General features: G+C 49.6%; 8 protein-coding genes across 8 annotated transcripts; 3 read left to right on the top strand and 5 right to left on the bottom strand.

Moving 5' to 3' along the window:
- Window positions 1–187: 187 nt before the first annotated feature.
- On the top strand, window positions 188–1,160 carry CDV56_104620 (uncharacterized protein; the record flags this gene model as incomplete). The annotated part of the gene is made up of 2 exons (XM_026758239.1): window positions 188–417; window positions 476–1,160. 2 exons carry the CDS (start codon window positions 188–190, stop codon window positions 1,158–1,160), a joined length of 915 nt encoding a protein of 304 aa, XP_026611634.1.
- Window positions 1,161–1,808: 648 nt separating this feature from the next.
- CDV56_104445 (chitin deacetylase CDA6) lies at window positions 1,809–3,158 on the top strand (the record flags this gene model as incomplete). Its single annotated transcript, XM_026758064.1, has 3 exons — window positions 1,809–2,028; window positions 2,085–2,987; window positions 3,043–3,158. 3 exons carry the CDS (start codon window positions 1,809–1,811, stop codon window positions 3,156–3,158), a joined length of 1,239 nt encoding a protein of 412 aa, XP_026611633.1.
- A 3,297-nt stretch (window positions 3,159–6,455) lies between these two features.
- Window positions 6,456–7,313, bottom strand: CDV56_104023 (uncharacterized protein; the record flags this gene model as incomplete). Its single annotated transcript, XM_026757642.1, has 2 exons — window positions 6,456–6,801; window positions 6,871–7,313. The coding sequence occupies 2 exons, from the start codon at window positions 7,311–7,313 to the stop codon at window positions 6,456–6,458; spliced, it is 789 nt and encodes a 262-aa protein (XP_026611632.1).
- Window positions 7,314–8,227: 914 nt separating this feature from the next.
- CDV56_103807 (uncharacterized protein) lies at window positions 8,228–9,571 on the bottom strand (the record flags this gene model as incomplete). Its single annotated transcript, XM_026757426.1, has 5 exons — window positions 8,228–8,358; window positions 8,414–8,980; window positions 9,036–9,284; window positions 9,335–9,368; window positions 9,425–9,571. The coding sequence occupies 5 exons, from the start codon at window positions 9,569–9,571 to the stop codon at window positions 8,228–8,230; spliced, it is 1,128 nt and encodes a 375-aa protein (XP_026611631.1).
- An 895-nt stretch (window positions 9,572–10,466) lies between these two features.
- CDV56_103649 (CENP-S family protein) lies at window positions 10,467–11,047 on the bottom strand (the record flags this gene model as incomplete). The annotated part of the gene is made up of 4 exons (XM_026757268.1): window positions 10,467–10,584; window positions 10,681–10,714; window positions 10,829–10,952; window positions 11,015–11,047. 4 exons carry the CDS (start codon window positions 11,045–11,047, stop codon window positions 10,467–10,469), a joined length of 309 nt encoding a protein of 102 aa, XP_026611630.1.
- Window positions 11,048–11,631: 584 nt separating this feature from the next.
- CDV56_103529 (uncharacterized protein) lies at window positions 11,632–12,204 on the top strand (the record flags this gene model as incomplete). Its single annotated transcript, XM_026757148.1, has 1 exon — window positions 11,632–12,204. The coding sequence occupies one exon, from the start codon at window positions 11,632–11,634 to the stop codon at window positions 12,202–12,204; it is 573 nt and encodes a 190-aa protein (XP_026611629.1).
- A 478-nt stretch (window positions 12,205–12,682) lies between these two features.
- Window positions 12,683–16,382, bottom strand: CDV56_103064 (DDB1/RSE1 family protein; the record flags this gene model as incomplete). Its single annotated transcript, XM_026756683.1, has 5 exons — window positions 12,683–12,985; window positions 13,054–13,500; window positions 13,564–15,470; window positions 15,535–16,205; window positions 16,288–16,382. 5 exons carry the CDS (start codon window positions 16,380–16,382, stop codon window positions 12,683–12,685), a joined length of 3,423 nt encoding a protein of 1,140 aa, XP_026611628.1.
- Window positions 16,383–17,194: 812 nt separating this feature from the next.
- cprA (NADPH--hemoprotein reductase cprA) lies at window positions 17,195–19,339 on the bottom strand (the record flags this gene model as incomplete). Its single annotated transcript, XM_026756319.1, has 2 exons — window positions 17,195–17,491; window positions 17,549–19,339. 2 exons carry the CDS (start codon window positions 19,337–19,339, stop codon window positions 17,195–17,197), a joined length of 2,088 nt encoding a protein of 695 aa, XP_026611627.1.
- Between the last annotated feature and the right edge of the window lie 244 nt (window positions 19,340–19,583).

Here is a 19,583-nt window from a genome sequence, read left to right as displayed (position 1 = left end):
TACGGGCAGCTCTGGCTTCCTGAGGCACCTTTTTCCCCTCGTTGACTGCGCCCCCACGTTCTCCATCCATCTACTTCCACTGAGTCTTATTGAAAGCTCTTGAAACTTTGATCTGCGAGTCTCCCTGTCTTAGTTTGCCCTATATCCTTCTCCGTCACCGTGCTCCTCTCAGGCTTCAACTTCACCCATGGCGGACAGACAGGCCATTCAGCAGAATCTCAATAGTCTGTTGTTGAAGCTCGACGATCCAGATGCAGATCTGAGATATATGTCCTTGAATGATCTACTAGGCATCCTGAATAATCCCAACTCTTCATTTCTTTCCCACGATCAACACTCGGCTTCGAGACTCGTCGACGGATTGCTCAAAGCTTTAGACGACCAACATGGCGATGTCCAGAATCAAGCGCTGAAATGGTTTGTATTAGAAGTACCGCTTTTGTTGAATATATCGCTCACTCATATCTTACTCCAGTCTCGGTCCGCTTGCCCTTCGGCTACCCTTTGAAAGCCTCATGCCTCTTCTCGAGAAACTATCGACCTTAACCGCCTCACAATCCATCGATACCTCTGTTCCCAACACCGCCCTCCGAGTCATTGTCACAGCACTCCCTCGTCCTCAACCAGGGCAAGCACCCAGCAAAGAAGCCACCACGGCATACTCCGCCGTCTCGAGAGTTCTCATTCCTCGTTTAATCGGTCCCACGCCGTCGCCCTCAAACCGAAGGGGTTCTGTTGTAAAGGGGATGCTAGAAAAAGATCCGGCTAAAGGCTTCAGTAGCGACGCAGTTGATGTCCTGATCCAAGTGGTCACATGCTTTGGACCTCTTCTCAAGGAGGAAGAGTTGACCGCGTTGCAAAAATCTGTCATGTCCATTATTGATAACGACACGGCTGGTACCGTTGTCACCAAAAGGGCATTGGCCGCTATCTCAGTCCTTGTGCTCCATTTCTCGGACAACCAACTGAACGCCTTTGTGGCTGAGCTCGTCGAGAGATTCAATTCCTCGCAGTTGACAACCGTTCACCGGCGACATCTGATTGCTACGGTGGGCAGCATAGCCAAAAGTGCTCCGGCCAAGTTCGGACCCCATCTTCAGACTCTAGCGCCTTTCGTGTTCTCGGCTGTGGGCGAGGAGAGTCTTGGTCAGGTAGCTTGATTATATCTATTGAATGGCATGTCTACCAAAATGGTCCGACCAGTGCAGTAGCAGCCTCAGAATCTCAAATCAGATACCCTGTCCACGGTAACCTTAGCTTTTCTCACTGCTGTATATCGTATGTTACCCATGAGCCTTTCTCCCTATGGCATGTCTCAATGATTTCTAGGTAGATACTGCTTTGCTCCTATGGTCTGGTTGTCGCTGATACTTTTGAGGAGTATGACGTTAGAATCTGCTGCTCTGAGAAGACAAATTCCACGGCGTCCGCAAGATCCTTGAGCTGGAATTCATGGCAAAATCCTGTCAACTTATATTACAACCATGTGACAGCGTCCTCAATCATTCAATCTTCATTACAACTGCCATGGTACAGGGAATCCGACATGAACGTGTAATGATCCAGTCCGTCCTTTCCTCATTATGCTCTTTCCGATTCGCTATGCGTTGCTCGTCTTTCTTCCTGCCATTTCTGTTGTCTGTGTTGCTGCTCTCTCTAAAAGGGAAGCAACATGCCGCCCGTGTCTTCAACTCCTCGACTCAGAATTCAACAGTCTTCCTCATCACATCCTCTCAATCACACATAATTGCCACTCAATCTTATCCTGCATATTAGCTCCAGCATCCTTCTTCGAACTCAACTCCAAGATGCATATGCGTCACTTGCTGCTCTTACCCATCCTCGGGCTCGAGGGGCACACAGCTGCTCGCAACATCATCAAATTGCAGCCTGGTCACCACACCTCTCAGTCGGTGTATGTGCCCGACGGCAATGTCACTCCACACCTGTTGATAAGTCGCGGTGACGGCGTGCGATGTGGTCCTGAGCTGGGAACTTGTTCGGATGGCAAATGCTGTTCGACTGCTGGTACGTCCTCTTCCCTTTCCGTCCAGCCATGTGCTCTGACTAACCGTTGTTTCCAGGTTATTGTGGCGTTACTGAGGCTCACTGTCGCTCTCCAGACTGCCAGCTTGACTTCGGTCATTGCGACGCTCATAAAAGCCCAGCGGGTCCTCCCGTCGAAGATATACCTCGGACACACGTCGGTAGCGTACCATATGGCCCGCACGTCATTCGCGCGTGTGCGAAAGCAGGCACTATTGCCCTGACTTATGATGACGGTCCGAACCGATACACTGCTGACCTTCTCGACCTATTGGACCGGTATAACGCGAAGGCGACGTTCTTTATCTCTGGAATCAATAATTCCAAGGGCCCAATAGATCATCCCGATCTACCATGGGCCTCTTTGATTCAACGCATGCAACAGAGTGGACACCAGATTGCGAGTCACACCTGGTCGCACCAAGATCTCAGCAAAGTTACGCCAGATCAACGACGAGGGCAAATGTTGAAGAATGAAGCTGCGTTCCGCAACATATTGGGCAGAATTCCAACCTATATGCGTCCTCCCTACTCGAGCTGCCTACCTGAATCGGGCTGCTTGGACGACATGGACAGGATGGGATACCATATCATTCTTTATGACATCGACACGAAGGACTATAGTCATGATAGTCCTAGCGCCATTCAAGTCTCCAAGGATGCATTCGATAATGCCTTGGCGCCATGGAAAGCTTCAGAGAAATCCTGGCTCGTCATTGCTCACGACGTGCATGAACAAACAGTCTACAACCTCACAGAGCACATGCTAAGGAGAATAGCAGAATATGGCTACAAAGCGGTGACAGTTGGGGAATGCTTGGAGGATCCTGAAGAATTCTGGTATCGCGAAGCCGGAGAGCCTCTTACTGGTACCCCTGTCAGAAAGTCTCCATCACCGCCGTCGGCTGCTGACGTTCCTTCGAAGCCCATCTCCCCTGATGGTAGATGTGGCAAGGACTATACGTGCGCTGGATCAAGCTTTGGACCTTGCTGTAGTAGTGCCGACTACTGTGGTACCTCCAATCTTCACTGCGGATTTGGTTGCCAATCGAACGCTGGAAATTGCTTCTCCTTGGACGAGCCATCGCACAATGACACCGATGGAGGTATAGCCAAACCGCCAACGGCCGACCCTACACATCCTGGAAGTGGACGAGTGAGGAAGCCTGTGAAATCGGAGGCAAATACAGCGTTCCAAGCCTTGTCAGCTGCGGCCTGTCTGATGTTATTTATCTGCGCAACAGCAATATTCTAGGTGAAACGGTTTCTTTCTGATGCTTGCGATATATCTTACGGTCTTTTCCGATACCTTCCTATAGCGTGGAAGACGAGTGGAGATCAGTTAGGCGCTCTGCAGATTTGTCGCTGAGCTACAGACCATCCGATGGACAAAGCAGATTACGCTTTAATCCTATTATCAATTATTATTCTTTTTCCCCTGGGCGCCCTGATAGGCAAAAAAAGTTAGAAGAATTCACGATATTCCAATTCCTCCTCTCGCCATAACAAGGTTTAAAGACCGAAGTAGGGCTCGCAGCTCGGCGGGTGTCGCAAATAGGTCGGTAGGTGTCGGCAAAAAAAAGGTCAGCAGGTGTCCAACATGAATTAATTTACATGGGTGTTTGACACCTCTTGTAGATGTGTTGTTTTTTCTTCCTTGTAAAGCGAGGACCTGTGAATTCCCTGTTGTGGTTAGTTTTGCCATTTTCGGTATGGCCTCACTATGCCGTCTTGTAAACTCCGCCCTCGTCATGGCCTTAAGTATATGAGAACCGTCCCCTCGCTGTTCTAGCTTCATATTTGGAGCGCAAATGGAGTCGGTCAAAGCGAATAAAAGACTGGACCAACATGGTTGGGACTGAAGCATGATAGGTACCTTTTGTGTCGCCACGCCAATCAAGCACTTCGTTGCGAGACTGCAACTTACTGCAGCTCCCCCCCAAGGGAGAGAACAAAGTAAAGATAGAATCCCGGCGCTAGAACAGGCGCTGTGGTTCTATGTTATTGATATGAGGGTCTGGCCAATCAGTGCTGTTAACTGAAAGGCGTCAAATTGGTTGTGTGTCCACATCACATTCAGTGCAGGTCCGCGCCCTGTTGTTCAAAAGTCCGATCCTTGAATACCTTGGCATAATTGTTTTGCCTCTTGGGCCTGCTGGTAAGAGTTCTTCTACTTCGATTAAGAAACCAAGAGCAAAGAACAAGAAAGCACGCTTCTCAGCTTCGTGCAAGTTGCCATGACTTCTTCCCTCCGAATAGGCTAATTTCTTTGGGGTCAGAATGGAATACACACCGTTGGCAGACAACTACAAGAGACAGTTTGGCTTGTAAGGTACGAGGCTACTCCAAACCTACGAAACAAAGGTTGGTTTATAATGGACTGTTTAGCAGGTGAGGTGCGAGAGCAATGAACCTGTGATTGTGAAAAGCGTCCATCATTTTCGCCTCCAGAATGAGCGTGACGTGCTGAACCGCTTTTGATCTCGCACCCCCTTTATATGCCCTTTAATTGATGAGATAGTCGAGCCATCTGATCCACCGATGATAGTCTTGAGATATTTAGATGATCACCTTCTGAATGCTTCTGTCTCTCAGCGACTTATAAATCTGGAGATCAAATATGTTGTAAGAAGGATTTTAGAAGCCCTAAAAGTTCTCCATGAGGATAATTTTGTACACACAGGTAAGTGTAATTATCATCTGGGCTACATTCATTATCTTATCTGTCTTGAAGACATCAAGCCCGACAACATTCTTGTAAACTATGGCTAAGGGGATGTGTGATTTACAGATGTTCAATTAGCAGACTGTGGGAGTATGGTTCCTTCAGATTCTGCATATGCTAAGGATGGTGACTTGATTGGAGACCTATCTGGAGGAGCCCTGAAGCGCAGCTCCGAATTGGCTGGGGCACACAAACAGACATATGGTCCTTTGGCACCTTAGTATGTTCATGTCAACCTCTTTGAGTTGTTGAGCAGCGTTGACTCTCCAGCAGCTTATAACCTTGCTATATGGAGGCAATTTCTTCATATTCAAACCAGACGTTCCCGCGGATCATGATGATTACGACCTAAAGATTCTTCAGAGGCAGTGTGAGTTCTTTGGGCCATTCCCTTTGACATATCGCGAAATCTGCCCGCAGGAGAAGTTGAATGTCCTCGCATACATCATGCAAGGTATTCCCCCTGAAAGAAGAAAGCTTTTCTCCCGGATTTCAGAACAGGAGATATCTAAGGAAGACAAGGAATTTGTTTTAAAAGTAATGAAGCTTGATCCAAGAGACAGACCTTCCGCAGCAGAGCTTTTGCAAGACAAGTGGTTCGCGACATAATGGAAATAGATTCGCAGAGCATGACCAGAAGATGAACATTCCTGGACTACTATACTCCATAGCAAATTGTAAAGCTTCACGTCTGATAAAACATTAAGGACCTTGTCTCCCTGCCAACCCACTAAAAAAAAGAGGATACAGAATCAACTGAAGCATCACGAACCCCAGGTTCAGCTTTTACACTTAAGGAAAAAGATAAGGTCACGCTCGATCTCCAAAAAAAATGGTTTCGGCAGGTCATTGAAGCAGTCAATGGTATCCACGAGCATGATATAATCCATTCTGATCTGGCCTTGCGGCAATTCTTCCTTGATGACAACTTGGATGTGCGTTTGGGCGACTTTAACTCATCTCAGTACCCTGGTCACATGGCGTTAGGATATGAGAAAGCATCTCATTGTTCGCCAAGAGATTACGAAGCTCCAAACTCAGTTATATCTGACCTATTTGCACTCGGCTCTACATCGTATGAACTTGTGGCTCATAAGGCGCCTTACAGTGAACTTTACCATGCGGAATCAGAAGATGTGATGCTTTCAAACAATCCGTCTGTCATCCAAGCCTGGATTCAACGTGAACAGCAGGTTGATCTTGAAATTGAAGCTCGCTACAGAAATCAGAAATTTCCAGATGTAACGTATTTGTTTGGGGGCGACATTATTCTCGGGTGCTGGATAGGAAGGTTCTTCTCGGCGACGGAGGCACTCAGACAATGTGCGGCGCTGGTTGGGGATTCTTTGAGGCAGCGTCAAAGAAGACACTCAATCTTTTTTCATCTCATTTAAGGAGTGAACTACGGTCGGATACTACCTCACATTCTAGTTGTAATTCTCCACGGAGCAACTACCATACAGCAATTCCAATCAACAAACTTGATAAGTATTAGGAGTGGTATCATCAACTAGCTCATTCAATCATAGGCCTGATCGCCTCCGGCAGAATCAAATTCAAACACTACTCAGCAAACGAGGCGCGGTTAAATTCATTATCCACGCATATAAGTTTCTTTTCGGGCAACTCCAAGGCAATGGAAACCGGACCTACTGGCAACCCTCACACGGGAGGACTGCCGTGATCAATAATTGCCGGTATAGGCCGAGCCGCCATAACCATAGCCATTCTGCACCGTGCTCGGCGTGCCATTGGCCGCATTGGCGTTCTTGTTACGCGAGAAGAAGCGACCACCGAAGCCGCCGGGCTTCTCGGCATCACCGCCCATTTCCACGTCGTGGGGGGTCGGGTGGCCAGGAAGCATATCGTCTGCACTGGCGGTTTCGGGGGTATCCTTGTTGCGGCGCCAGAAGCCACGGCGTTGGGTGCCGTAGGTGTACCCGTTGGCAGGGGACGGGCCGAAACGCTTCTCGCGCTTGTGGTGGCGGGCGTAGAGGGCTTGGAAGAGAATCGAGATCAAGAAGAGGAAACTAATGGTTCGTGGAATTAGTAAAGAACTTGACAGAGAGAGAGAGGCTAGAGAAGAGTGTCCGACTTACATTCCGATAATTGAGACCGCAAAGGTTACCTTTTCGAGCATGCATGCGTAGCCAAGCCGGACGCCGGATGCGCTGTCGACATTATCGGCGCCGGATCCCACGGGAGTATCGACGTGCCCGGAGCAGGACTGAGTTCCGTCCCGGGTCATCACGGCAATGGCGATCATCGCTCCGATGAAGCAAACATCGAGGACGATCGCCAGGAAGGCGAAGAAGGCGATCCCTCCCAGGCAGCAGGTGAAGAGTATGCCGAGTAGTCCGTACAAAGTTGCCGCGCCGGAAAGACCCTCGACAGCCTTCATCCATGTTGGAATGGGCTGGTTGTGTTGACTCTGGACAGCCAGGAAGTATGAGAAGATCCCCAGGATGACTGCGGCATCGAGGAACTGAAGCACACGGATGGCTAAACTGAAAAAGCGAAGAACGACGCCGCCGGCTCCCATGTTGACGTTTCTTACTCGCGACTCGGCAAGAGGTCGTAAACAAACAGTAAATGGTAAGTATGGAATTCGACTGGGTGAGAGCTATTCTCAAGAAGAGATCGAGTGAAGGCGATTCGTCAACTGCGAATTCCACCGAAAAAGAGCTGCAGGCAATGGGATTCTTTCAGGGTGAAGAATAGAGCGCAGAGATTGAAAAAATGCCACCCTCGAAGGCAGCAAGATTGTGCTGTAATAAGTCCCAGGGGACAAGGTGTCGTAGCATGAAGATCGGTGGAGGCATTTCCTGGATGCCAAGCATGATGGACCCCAGAAACAGCGATGAGAGCTTCTCACAGGCTGCCATCCGTTGAGTATCCAGAAGATCGTGATAGGGATCCACGGATGACGACAAGCACTTGATAGTGATTGGAGGCTGGAGGGGCAACCGAAGAGAAGCTCTCCATCTCGACTCTCCAGCCACACGGGAACCTTATTAGTAGTCACTACTTGGACCCTTGTACTGTCATTGGTTTTTGGTGATGAGGCCTAAGCCTTGTCGGCCCACAATAGTCAGGTCCCTGTCTATGTTCAATTCTGAATGCCGTGACCTCCACGGTCCCATGGAATAGTATCTGATCGCATGTGACAGTCTGACAGAGGTACTGACCATTTTTAGTATATCCGGAAGAGGAAATGCTTCAGCAAAATCGGATGGGTTGGATTAGGTAATATAGGCATCGCAGAGGTCTCAGCCACAGTGCACAGCCATCCTCGAGTCCCCAACAGGCCCAAATCAAGCGTCGAACATCATCACATCGTCATGACTCATTTATATACATATTACGGATAAGAAGATTGAAATCTCAACGAAAGCCAGACGGGGAAAAGTGGCAAAATATATTGCCAACCGTGAATGCCAAAGGAAAGGAATACTGTCATGATGCCTGTACATCGACCAGGATCTTGCAATGCGCATCACGATCTTCAAGAAGCGTCTTGAAGCCCTTTTCGACAACTTCGTCCATTTTTACCTTTGCTGTGATCATCCCTTCGGGTCTCAATTGACCTTGAACTTTCATGTCAGCCAAAAACGTCTCAATACTAGGCGGTTGTAGACTTACCGTAGTTCAGTGCTTGGATAACATTTCGGAAAGCGCTCTCATCGTACAGCGCTGCGCCGGTGTAGTTGACTTCATGGTACATCAACTCGTTCACGCGTATAGAGGGCCGCTTCTCCCAGACGGCGATGTTCACGATAGTGCCATGGACACGGCACGCAGAGATGGCCCCGTCCAAGGCTGCTTCCACTCCCGCAGTGTCGAAGATGACATCCGCACCCACGCCATTCGTCAATTCACGCACTTTCTCCGGTACATCACATGTGCGAGGGTCGATAATGTCTGTGGCTCCGTACTCGACGGCGAACTTCTTGCGATTCTCGAGTAGTTCGGCAACCATGATCTTCTTGGCTCCCTGCAGCTTCAGGATTTGTACAATGCCAATCCCAATCGGACCACCTCCGACAACCATGACGCTATCCCCGCCCTTGAACGGGGATAGGTTGACGGCATGCCAGGCCACGGCCAGCGGCTCAATCAGCGCTGCAGCCTCGAGAGACACATTATCAGGAAGCGGATAAAAGTGCTCTGCGGGCGCCACGGTGTGCTTCGCCATTCCACCGCCATATCCTGCAAGCGTTCAGTTTCAGGGGCCCGTTGTGTACAGATTTGGCGCGCGTCTTACCCGATAGTCCAATAAACCCGATATTCTCGCAGCAGTACTCATAGCCGAGTTTACATGAGCGGCACTGTCGGTCAAATATCGTTGGACGAACCACTGCTCGCTGTCCAGGCGATAGATGCGTTACTCCCTCACCAACTTCTTCAATGATGCCGGCAAACTCGTGACCCAGTGTCACGGGATAAGAAGTTCCCGTAATCTTGTGTGGCTCCTTTGGGATGAGAACGGGGCCGGAACTATACTCATGAAGATCTTTTCGAATCAGCATCTGCGAAGCCTGAATCAGCGCCGACCAGACTTACCACTGCCACATATCCCCACGAACGCTCGTCGCAACTATATTTCCCAATAAATCAGTGAATTCCGTTTGCTCGAGGTAGAATCTGACCTACCTTGACCTGGCCCTTGCCACAAGTTGGCTCATCAATTTCCTCGATTCGGATATCGCCAGGTCCGTGGAAGCGAACCGACTTCATTGTAGGCATTGTCTTGAGTCTGGTTCGCACCGTATTCACAGAGTCAATCGTAGTGTTCAGCATTTTAAGAGGTTTGTCTGTTACAATAAGTCACTTGTCCTTCAGAAACGACCAGAGAATTTGCTGACAAAATTGTATAACAGCGACGCCATCGAAGGTTTGACGGATTCTTCTAAATAAGGGGCCTGGTCCATGATGATTTCTACGAGTATATACGAGTGAAGATTGTCGTTGAAGCAAGGGCACTTCTCAGAGAACGTTGCAATGACGTTAGATTATATCAGATATACTGAGCATGAATCTGGTAAAAGCTCAAGAAGCTCATATGTGTCAAGTATGTACATTGGATGGCGCATATGATTGGCAGATTTCCTGTATCGTCGATTGATCATGGTTACACCATAGATGATATGAATCGTCAGGTGCACCCATGGCTCCAGGATCTCATTTGTGACTATCAGATCGTGGAGAAAGCAAACACGACCCGATTCGCTGATATGCACCTTTTCCGATGATTACCATGAGACGTTGTCTGAGGGAAGACAGGCAGACGTTCTGGTATCAGGGAAGAAGTAATTGAGCTCCAAGTTGCAAGCAACAAAACAGACGCCGTGATGGCAGCTGTGGCGTCTATCAAATGAATTCTAGTCGGGCTTGCAAGCGATGGTATCGTATGCGTGCATAAATGTGGGGAAGTGGCGTCATAATGAAACTGGCGGATGATATCTTGGCGGGCTCCCACTGTGACAGGCGCAGAATGTGTCCGCTATCTAGCCAGGTCATGAGTAATTGAGCCATCAGATTAGTCGAAAACGGCTCAAACGTATCTCACCTTTTGCGATTGGCGCTGGTGGAAGCTTTGACTGGCAGCTTATTCGATCCACCAATGGAAATGGGGCCAGTCGTCCGGCGTATGTGCAAGAATTGTGCGTTAGAAGGCACTATTACACGCATCGAATCAGGATTCCTCTTCTCGCTGCTGATCAACGAAAGCTCGCAGAATTGATTCAAGCCCTTCGTTGCGGCGCGCAAGCAACATCACATCAGATACATTGATCGTAGAGCGGCCGGCATGCCTGCGTCGGTGGAGGCACCGTGTCAGCTGGCATTCAGGGAAACAACAAAACAATAATAATTCACTCATTCAATAAAACCCGACAGGAATAACTCACTTGGCAAAGAACTCCAGATCCTGGCTAACAGTTTCTATAAATTGAACACCATCAGCTCAAATCCACCATGGATCACCGATACCAGACACGGGGTCTTGCCGCCTGTAGCGAGTTGGGGTCAAGACAAGCAGGTTGATGATACACATACCAATTTGAGCCCAGACCATTTCTGTCAAAGCTCCAATGAACTGAGGAGTAGCGTTGACGCCGAGCTTGAGGGTTTCCTCGTCCACAATTTTGCCAATGGAAAGCCAAAGAGCAGATTTCAAACGCTGTATCATTAGAATCAGCAACCGCAGCATACCCCGAAGGACGCGATCTAGATATGGCATACCTCTTCAAGGCTGACTTCCTCGTTTGGATCCATACTCTCGTGTTCAGAGCGTACAGTCGCTATACAAATGTTTGTAAAGACAAGAATGATGCAATTTCGCTTAACCGATTCACGGATTCAATGAAAATGTCAGCAAATGCTCGTTAGACGCGTCCTGGATAGAGCTTTAGACGCCCACGCCCCATTCGACTGTGATTGGCTGCTGGCACGTGACCTGTAGATCACGCTAACCCGCAACAGAACATTACCTTTTACGGAATTCTCCTCGTCGATGAGCTATCGAGACTGCAGGTATTTACATTTCAAGTTGTTTGTTCAATCGCAAGTGTTTACTATTGCACATCCTCTGTGACAAGACTTGCAGGCCTTGGAATTTGTGTCTTGCCTTTTTGGTCAATAAATCCCGCAGCGAAAGTGGTTCATATCTCTTCTACTCCGTACCACCTCCCCCTCCGACCCGCTTCCTCGCGGGATTGTGATACTTTTTTTTTCCCTCCTCCGCTCTATTCCGGTCTCCTCGACTCTAATTTGGTTTCCCTTTTCCTCGAGTTCTCAATCATCTACGAGACCTCACTCCAATCTCCACAAGGGAGAGGGGACTAATTGATCATATCACCATGGCGTCCTCCGAATCCTCCTCCGTCGCATCCGACGCCCTGAACGACTTCTTCGGCCAACTCTACACCTTCTTCGAAACACTCTTCAAACGGTTCTTCAAGAATATCTACGCAACATTCGTGGATGTCAGCGCCAAGCGTTGGACGAAAGTCATCCTCTCGGTCGTCGGGTACATGCTCATCCGTCCCTACATCGAAGCCTGGTTCCGCAAGATGCATGAAAAAGACCGCAAGAAGCAATTGGAGAAGGAAAAGGCAGAGCGAGAAGCCAAGAAGAAGAACAAAGCCAAGATGTCTGCGAATGCGCTGCGTGGTGGCGCCACCGGTGGCGGCAAAGTGCTGGGCGAGGTTGAGAATACGGACGATGAGATCGAGAACGGCGAGGACTTTGCTACCGCCAGTGGTGTGCCGGAGTGGGGGAAGAACGCGAGGAAGCGCCAGAAGAAGTTGATGAAGGAGCTGCAGCGGGAAGCGGAGCAGCGTACGGAGAAGTTGTCGGATGACCAGGTCATGGAGTTGCTTGATTGGAGTGAATCGGAGGATGAGAAGCAGGAGGACAAGAAGGAGGATTGAGAGGCAACTCTCATGTTCGGTGCCGTTGGTCGACTTCAAAGCTGGTCATGTTGCTCTTGGGCTCATTCCTACTACACTTCTTAACATCATACCCTTCTTAATATCCGCTTTCCTTCACCAGCTGTATAATTGATATACCTTCATGTTCTGTTGTTGATGCTCTGTTCATGTACCAGCGACGAGGCAGACAGGTACGGTTCATGCCTCTATATGTGCTTCAATTACATCCATCTTCTCAGGTACTGCCATATCTCTACATAGTATGTATCTCCAATGGTGGCTGGATTCTTTCTGATCCACACCCTTCATCATTGTCACGGAAAATGTCCCCCACATAGGTTGCGTACTCCTTCAACCATATTCTCAAAAATGCGAAGTCCCCATTCTATCATCAGGCCATGCAATTGTTTCAATCGTATCATCAAGGGGAATTCATTCTAAGAAGGACGCACAGAAATGGATCAAACACAAGAGACTTCTAATGCAGTCTTCTGAGTGCTTCTATCATCCCTTTGACCTCATCTACACTCATTTTACCCACTGTACTGACGATTTCGTCCTGCACACTCGGCTCACATGTGAGGAATCGCTCAATGAGCTCTCCATCGACGAAGCGATACGGTTCTTTAGCCTCTCGCACCATACTGCGGAAGCCTCGGAACTCATTGAATGGCATATTTCCAACCAATTCGACTTTTCCTGCAATCGTCGCTTGCAGACGCATCAAGAAGTCTTGGTGGTCAGGATTGATAATAGCAAATAGGTAAATAGAACCTTCCACCTGTTGTTGAGATTGCTTCGGTTAGTTGTCTCGCAGGATTGTTTGATAGAGACAAGGAGGAAACTTACAGTGCCTAAAAATGCTCGTGGAGTGATAGCCGCACTAGCCAATTGTTGGATATTGACCGGTCTGATGCGGTTGACCATCTCACCCAGCGAAATCTCACCTGTCACTTCCAGGCGACGCTTATCATCCTCCTCGACACCAGTGGTGTTACGACGAAGGACAATCAAATTGCCTTCAGCGTCACTCTCCAGGAAAGTGTCCGGTGCGATGTTGGCAACACCAGTGGCCCATACAGTCTGAAAGTGGCGCGCAACTTCTGTCATCGTATCTGGCGTGCCGTTCTCGCCCTCCTTATACTCCACGAGGCACACGCTCTTCATGAGATCAGAGACGGCGATCAAATTGCCTGTCACCGTTACGTCCACTGGTGCAGTCGAGGTCCTATAACTGGCAAGCTTCTCCAGTTTCATGGCGCCGAAATTGTTGTTGACGACTCTATACACAACGACCTTGGTGGAACGTTAGTAGAGTAATTATATAGGGAAGTGGACCAAGAGAAAATGAATGCTCACTGTCTTAACGAGTGCAGCCACAATTTTGTCCCCTAGCATGGCCAATGCTCGGCATGCTCCTTTGACGGGTAGCTCAGCAACCTGAGTCAGTTTTCGGCCATTGTCGACCTCAAAAATAAGGATGCGACCGCGGATCGACTCGTCGCCTTCATCGTCCAGGTACGCTGTCCCGACAATGAATCGATCCTTGACCTCCTCTCGGTCATTTGCGTCTTTGCCTGCCGGAAACTCCGCGTGGATGACACTTTCCACTAACTCCTCTGGCCGCAACTCGAAAGCGTCGAGGCGCCGGAACAGGATTTCGTCAGCAAGCACGAATCTGCTCTTAACGATTTCTGCTCCGTCGACGAGTTTCCGTTCGATGGTACCAATACCGAAAGCTTTCTCAGAAGGCGAGTACGCCACTCTTCGGACCGTTGCCCCGATTGGGAGTGTTTGAATCTGTGTTGTTCTTTCCTTGTCCACGAGAGCGATTTTCAGGTCATGAGATGTTGCAACTGCTATCGACTCCGGGTAGGCCTCCGAGTTGAAATGGCATATCCGGGAGGCGCCTTCGGAGTTCACTGCAGAGTATATAATCCGCCCTTCTGATCCGTAGATCATGCTCGGGTTCTCGCATGTAGCAAAAACGTTGAACAAGCCATCGCCTCTTGGTAATTTCTTGAAAGTAGGTTGCTCGGAGCCCAATATTAGCTTGGTCATGCCAGTCAATGAGAAGTCTTTCGTGTTAAATGAGTAAGTGATCACACTGCCATCGGCCATGGAAACGAACAGAGTAGGCAGGCTGTCCGTGAGCACGTTCGCCACAAGAACCGAACGAGGGAAAGCTTCACCAGCCAGGCCCACTGACGTGGTATAAATCTCTGACAGATCCTGAAGCTTTAGTACTGAGACCTTTGCCAGCTGAGGAAACCCGGCAATACAGACCCCGGTCGGCGATGAGGGTACAGTGACACCAGAGATCTGATTATCTGCCCCAAAATCCTTCTGCTGTACGATCTGGACTTCGTTGGTAATGTCCAAGACTGTCAGAAGCTCGCCGCCTGCAATGAGAACGATCGAGTCATCGTTGGCAGAGGCAGCAGTTATAATGAGCTGATTCGGTGGAGTCCATTCGTAAGTGACCATTTCACCCTCTACCTCTGCGATGAGCACCCTCTGCTCAGTGACTTGCAATATTCGCCCACCGGGTAGATTGGCCGCCAGAAGAGTGCTTTCTGAAAGACTCAGCCCGAGAAAATGATCCATCTCTTCGACCTCACCGTCGGAACTGAAACGGAATACTCTGGTCTCGTCGACAAAAGTGACCAAAAGTGTGTCCAAGAAATTGCCGATGCTTCCTACCTGTAAGCCCCACAGGTCCGTGATATGCTCCATGTCTCCTAGCACACCCAGCTCCTCCATTCCAACTCCGCTGCGGACGCTCCTGAGCGTTCCGTCGTCAAAGGCGCCGGAGCCAGTGACAATCCTTGCTTGGCCTGACGAAAATTCGTGGGTCTGACTTTCGCTAGAGCGATTGCCGAGATCCATTATCGTAAAGTCCAATATCGGCGCTATGTTTGACAGGGTTTGTACCACTTCCAACGAGCCATTGCTGATGCGCAGTACCTGAGAGTCTCCCTGATGCGAGCCCAGAAACAAGACACCACCGCCAAGGTAGACTAAGACGGATGCACGGGATGTGCTGCCCAAATGGTCTAGCTTCCAGCTCTCGACTTGGTTGTCAGAATCCAGGACCAACATTAAAAAGAAGAGCCTTCCATAATCGTCAGCCAGCAGCCACCGCTGGCTATCCACCTGTTCCCAGGCCACAAAAATGGTCGCCTCATCTAAGGGGCGCGATATGATTTCGTTATTATCTGCGTCGACATACTTGATCGACATTTCACCGAGAATGAGAAGCCCGCCTGTCAATGTTAGCACGGAGAACGACACCATCCGAGAGCAACGCAGAAATTCACGGGAAGTTACCTAACGGAGCGGGTACTGGTATCAGGTGGGAAGACCCGAGTTCCAGGTCTTGTGTAAAGTCTGCCGGTTCCCCGAATGTAGCGTCGGCAGTGCTGTTGCTTCCGGTCGCCGCATGATATTGTAATTCCCTCACCCTCAGTTTGACGTTCTTCTGATTGTCCTCGTACAGTAGAGCCAAGCGGGGGAGTCCTTCTTGCACATGCAAGAACGCCGACGAGCGGACGAACAGCTCCTCAATCCTTGCTGTTGTTGGCTCTCCCAACTCCCCCACCCGTGGAGCATCCGGGCCCGAAGGCAAGGCGACAGCCCTCCCTCTTTTCTTGCTGGGTAGTTGAATAATCGGTATGACTGCAATAACACCTTCATATATCTCCAAGGTCATGAACCGTCCGCTTGGGTCGATCAAGCATCGGTTCCCCGTTTGCGACTCCCGCGATGACGGATCCGATATGTCGACATAGTCCCGTTCCGTGCAGACTCGCTTTTCTGAACTGTTCCAAGATAACGTGAAGTATGTGTACCGATCGGTGCCAACGAATAGATGGTCTGTAGGGGAATTAGCCGGGGCGGGAAGGCGAGCCAGCATCGTCACCCTCGCATAGATGGCGCAAGAGGCCACAAGATCCAATCCATCTGGAGTAGGTGAGTAGAACTCGAGCCGATTAGACTTCCTGTAGTGAGCAAATGAAAGACTGTCAGCCGATATCCATCTGATAGCCCGAGATCTGTCACCGATACTAGAGGGTCACCAACGCAACGACCAGACAGTCCTCCTCCGAATTCATGAAATTCAGCTTGAGGGCATGGCGAATGCTGCTCGCCCGATGAATTGGCACGACGTATGCCATTGTACTGACTCGTAGTCTTCACGACTATCAATGGAAGTCCCGGAATGGGCGTTTCGTGGTGGTTACCAATAACTGCGGGGACGGTGGGTGAGGGAACCGCAGCCAGCGACAAGATTTAGATCAACCTTGGATCAAGTGCAGAAAATATAGCAATAATCTGCATCGCTCCTTGACAGGTTAATGATACTCGAATGCCGGCTCGAATGGAGATGCAGGAAGATGGAAAAGCTCACTTGAGCTACTAGCTGCCAGGGTCATATCGGGCCCGAACGTCAAGTTGCGAATGACGATGACTTGCGGGTTCCATTCCTGCATTTTTTTATCTCCGACTCTATGACCGAGCACAGAATATGTTTACCTGAACAACCTCCCAAAAAACAACAACGTCCACTGTGATCTAAGTTCTACATTGAAATCTCTATTTGCAATCGTTTACAAGTAACGGGTTGCCGGAGTGATGCCATTCGTGCCATTTCATTATGTCCATATTGGCTCGAGAATATCCTGGAATCCAATCATTCAGTCTCTTGTTACCTCATTGATATCTGTCATCCTCTATCCTTCCCAATCAATGATAGCTGCTGAAGCTGATGGTGGCAACCATCTTTTATAGAGCTGACCACATTCAAGCCCAAAACAGAGCAGCATGCGTACATTAAAACACGCCTAAAAACGAGGAGCAAGAATCAAAACAGGCGGTGTATATATGCAGATATCATCTAGGCGTCAGAAAAAGAGAAAAAAAGGGAGATGGGAAATGTCATGACAAGAAGGAGCAGTAAAGGAAGGCGAAATAGTCGAACAAGCCAAAATCATGACCAGACATCTTCCTGGTAGCTGCCACTGCTGCGCATGTGCTTGACCATCTCTTCACCCTTCTCAGCAGGCAAGCCACGAGACTTGGCGATGATTTGGCCAAGGACAAGATTGACTTCCCGCGCCATGTTGGCTGCATCACCACAGACGTAAAAGATGGCCTTCTGCTTCAGGAGATCGCTAACAAGGTCGGCGTGCTCTTGCAGCCGGTGCTGGACGTACACTTTCTTCGCAGTCTCGCGGGAGAAGGCAGTGATGATCTTAAGCTTGTCTCCAAGTTTCTCTTGATAAACCTATTGAGAGTTAGACGAATGGGCCCAAATGTGCTCACAAGAAGACAGCAAACATACCTTCCACTCATCCTTGTACAAGAAGTCCTCATTGCTGTTGCGGCAACCAAAGAACAAAAGGGTAGAACCAACATTCTCGCCCTTCTCAGCCAGAGCAGCACGTTCCTGGATGAAGCCACGGAAAGGAGCAACGCCAGTGCCGGGTCCGACCATGATGATGGGCTTGGAGGGATCAGAAGGTAACTTGAAGTTGGAGTGGCGAACATGGACCGGAACGTGAATTCCGTCGTACTTGTTGCGGGGACCAGTGATAGCATAAGTCAACCCATGAGGATCGGGCGAGGGATCACCGTTCTGCTTCTGCTTGAGGGCGAGGAGGTAATTCGTGGTCACGCCCTTGACAATATGGGATGCACCAGGTAAGCGGATAGATTCGACGACAGCTGTGATACTAATCTTATCCTTTTGAACGAGGGAGGAAGACGAGATAGAGTAGTAACGAGGCTGAAGCTTGTTGAGGCCTTCAATAAGCAGCGAAAACGGGACAGCAGAGAACGTCTTGGAGGTAATATTCTGAAGAGCCTGAGCGATGTTGAAGCATTGGTTGCTGATCTTCTCGTGGAAGTAATCCTTATCATTACCGAGGCGCACGATCTCGGCTTTGCTTTCTTCGTCGGGAGCGAATGCCGCCAAAGAGGACACAAACTGACGCGAGACAGGGGCACAGATTTCCATGTAGAAGCGAACGGCCGCGTCGTAGGTGGTGGGGGTCGGAATGGGAACCTTGGCAGTGACATCGAGACCTTTGATGTTGATAACGGTATGGCGCTTCTTTTCAATACCGAAGACCTGGAGAAAACGATCGACTTCAATGCCCGCATTGGTAGGCCAGACAGCGATGTGATCACCGGTCTGGTAAGTGAGGTTGCTGCCAGCAATGCTGATTTCCATGTGAAGACAATTACGATCCTTGACGGTGAACAATTCACGAGATTCGACGATGGGAGCGATGTAAGGATTGTGCGCAGAGTAGGGACCCTTGGGGCTGCCGCTGAGATGACCCTGAGTGGGCTCGCCAAGGTAGACGTTATCGTCCTCGGGGCTCAGCGATTCATCTTCCATCACAGAGAAGACCGGTTCGTAGACAGACTCGCGCTCTTGCAGGTTCATGGACTCCGACAGAGCAGTCCACATGGGCTCCTTCCAGGCCAAAAAGTCCTCCTCCATTGTACCAGCGCCGTCATCACCTTCTCCAGCGGTGCCGATGCGTTGCGCGCCAAGCTTTGTAAGAGCAGCATCGACGTGGCGAACCATAGCATTGTAGTGCTCGTAGGTGTTGTTACCAAGACCGAAAGTGACGTACTTGAGCGAGGAGAGCGGCTTGTCATCGGCAGAGGCACCGCTCTCGAAAGCGACGTCCTCACCGGTGATGAACTGGTAAAATTCGACGGCGTTGTCGGTGGGCTCGCCCTCACCGTAGGTAGCCAGAACGAAGAAAGCAATCTTATCCTCGGGGAACTTATCCAAATTCTCATAGTCGTAATCTTCGAGATCAGCGACCATGGTCTTCAAGCCGAATCGCTGGGAACCTTCCTTTGCCAGTCGGGATGCGTAGTCCTCGGCAGTTCCAGTCTGAGAGCCATAGAAAATCACACAGTTCTTTCCGGTTTCCTCCATCTTTTGGATGATGTCCCGAGTTTTACCCGCTTTGGCGGCGCCATTCATAGCGGTATTCGCGGTGGCGTAGGGGTCTTTAGGAACGGCCCAGTAGGTGCCCTTGGTGAAGTAGGCAACGCTGCCCACCAAGAGCACTACCAGGACAACAATATCAAGAGTGTCGAGTTGCGCCATGTTGAATTGTTCTTCAAAGACGCAGACCTGTCCCTAGGCGAGGGACAGAACAGAAACGAAGAGAGGGGAAAAGAGATGAAAGGTCAACAACCCCTCGATCTCCAAGGCCTTCCCAGCCGAAAACAATACACAAGGAAGAAATTAAGAATGAAGATGAGGAATCAACCGACTGCGGCGACTTTCATCAATTGGGGAGGAAGAGGAAACGAAGTTGACAGTCAGAGAAGAAAGCTAAGAGAGAAGT

This window comes from Aspergillus thermomutatus (genome assembly GCF_002237265.1).
Source record: "Aspergillus thermomutatus strain HMR AF 39 chromosome Unknown NODE_215, whole genome shotgun sequence".
In the NCBI taxonomy this organism is placed as follows: domain Eukaryota; kingdom Fungi; phylum Ascomycota; class Eurotiomycetes; order Eurotiales; family Aspergillaceae; genus Aspergillus; species Aspergillus thermomutatus.
Note: the sequence above shows the minus strand (reverse complement) of the source record. Positions and strands in the feature narration are given on the sequence as shown.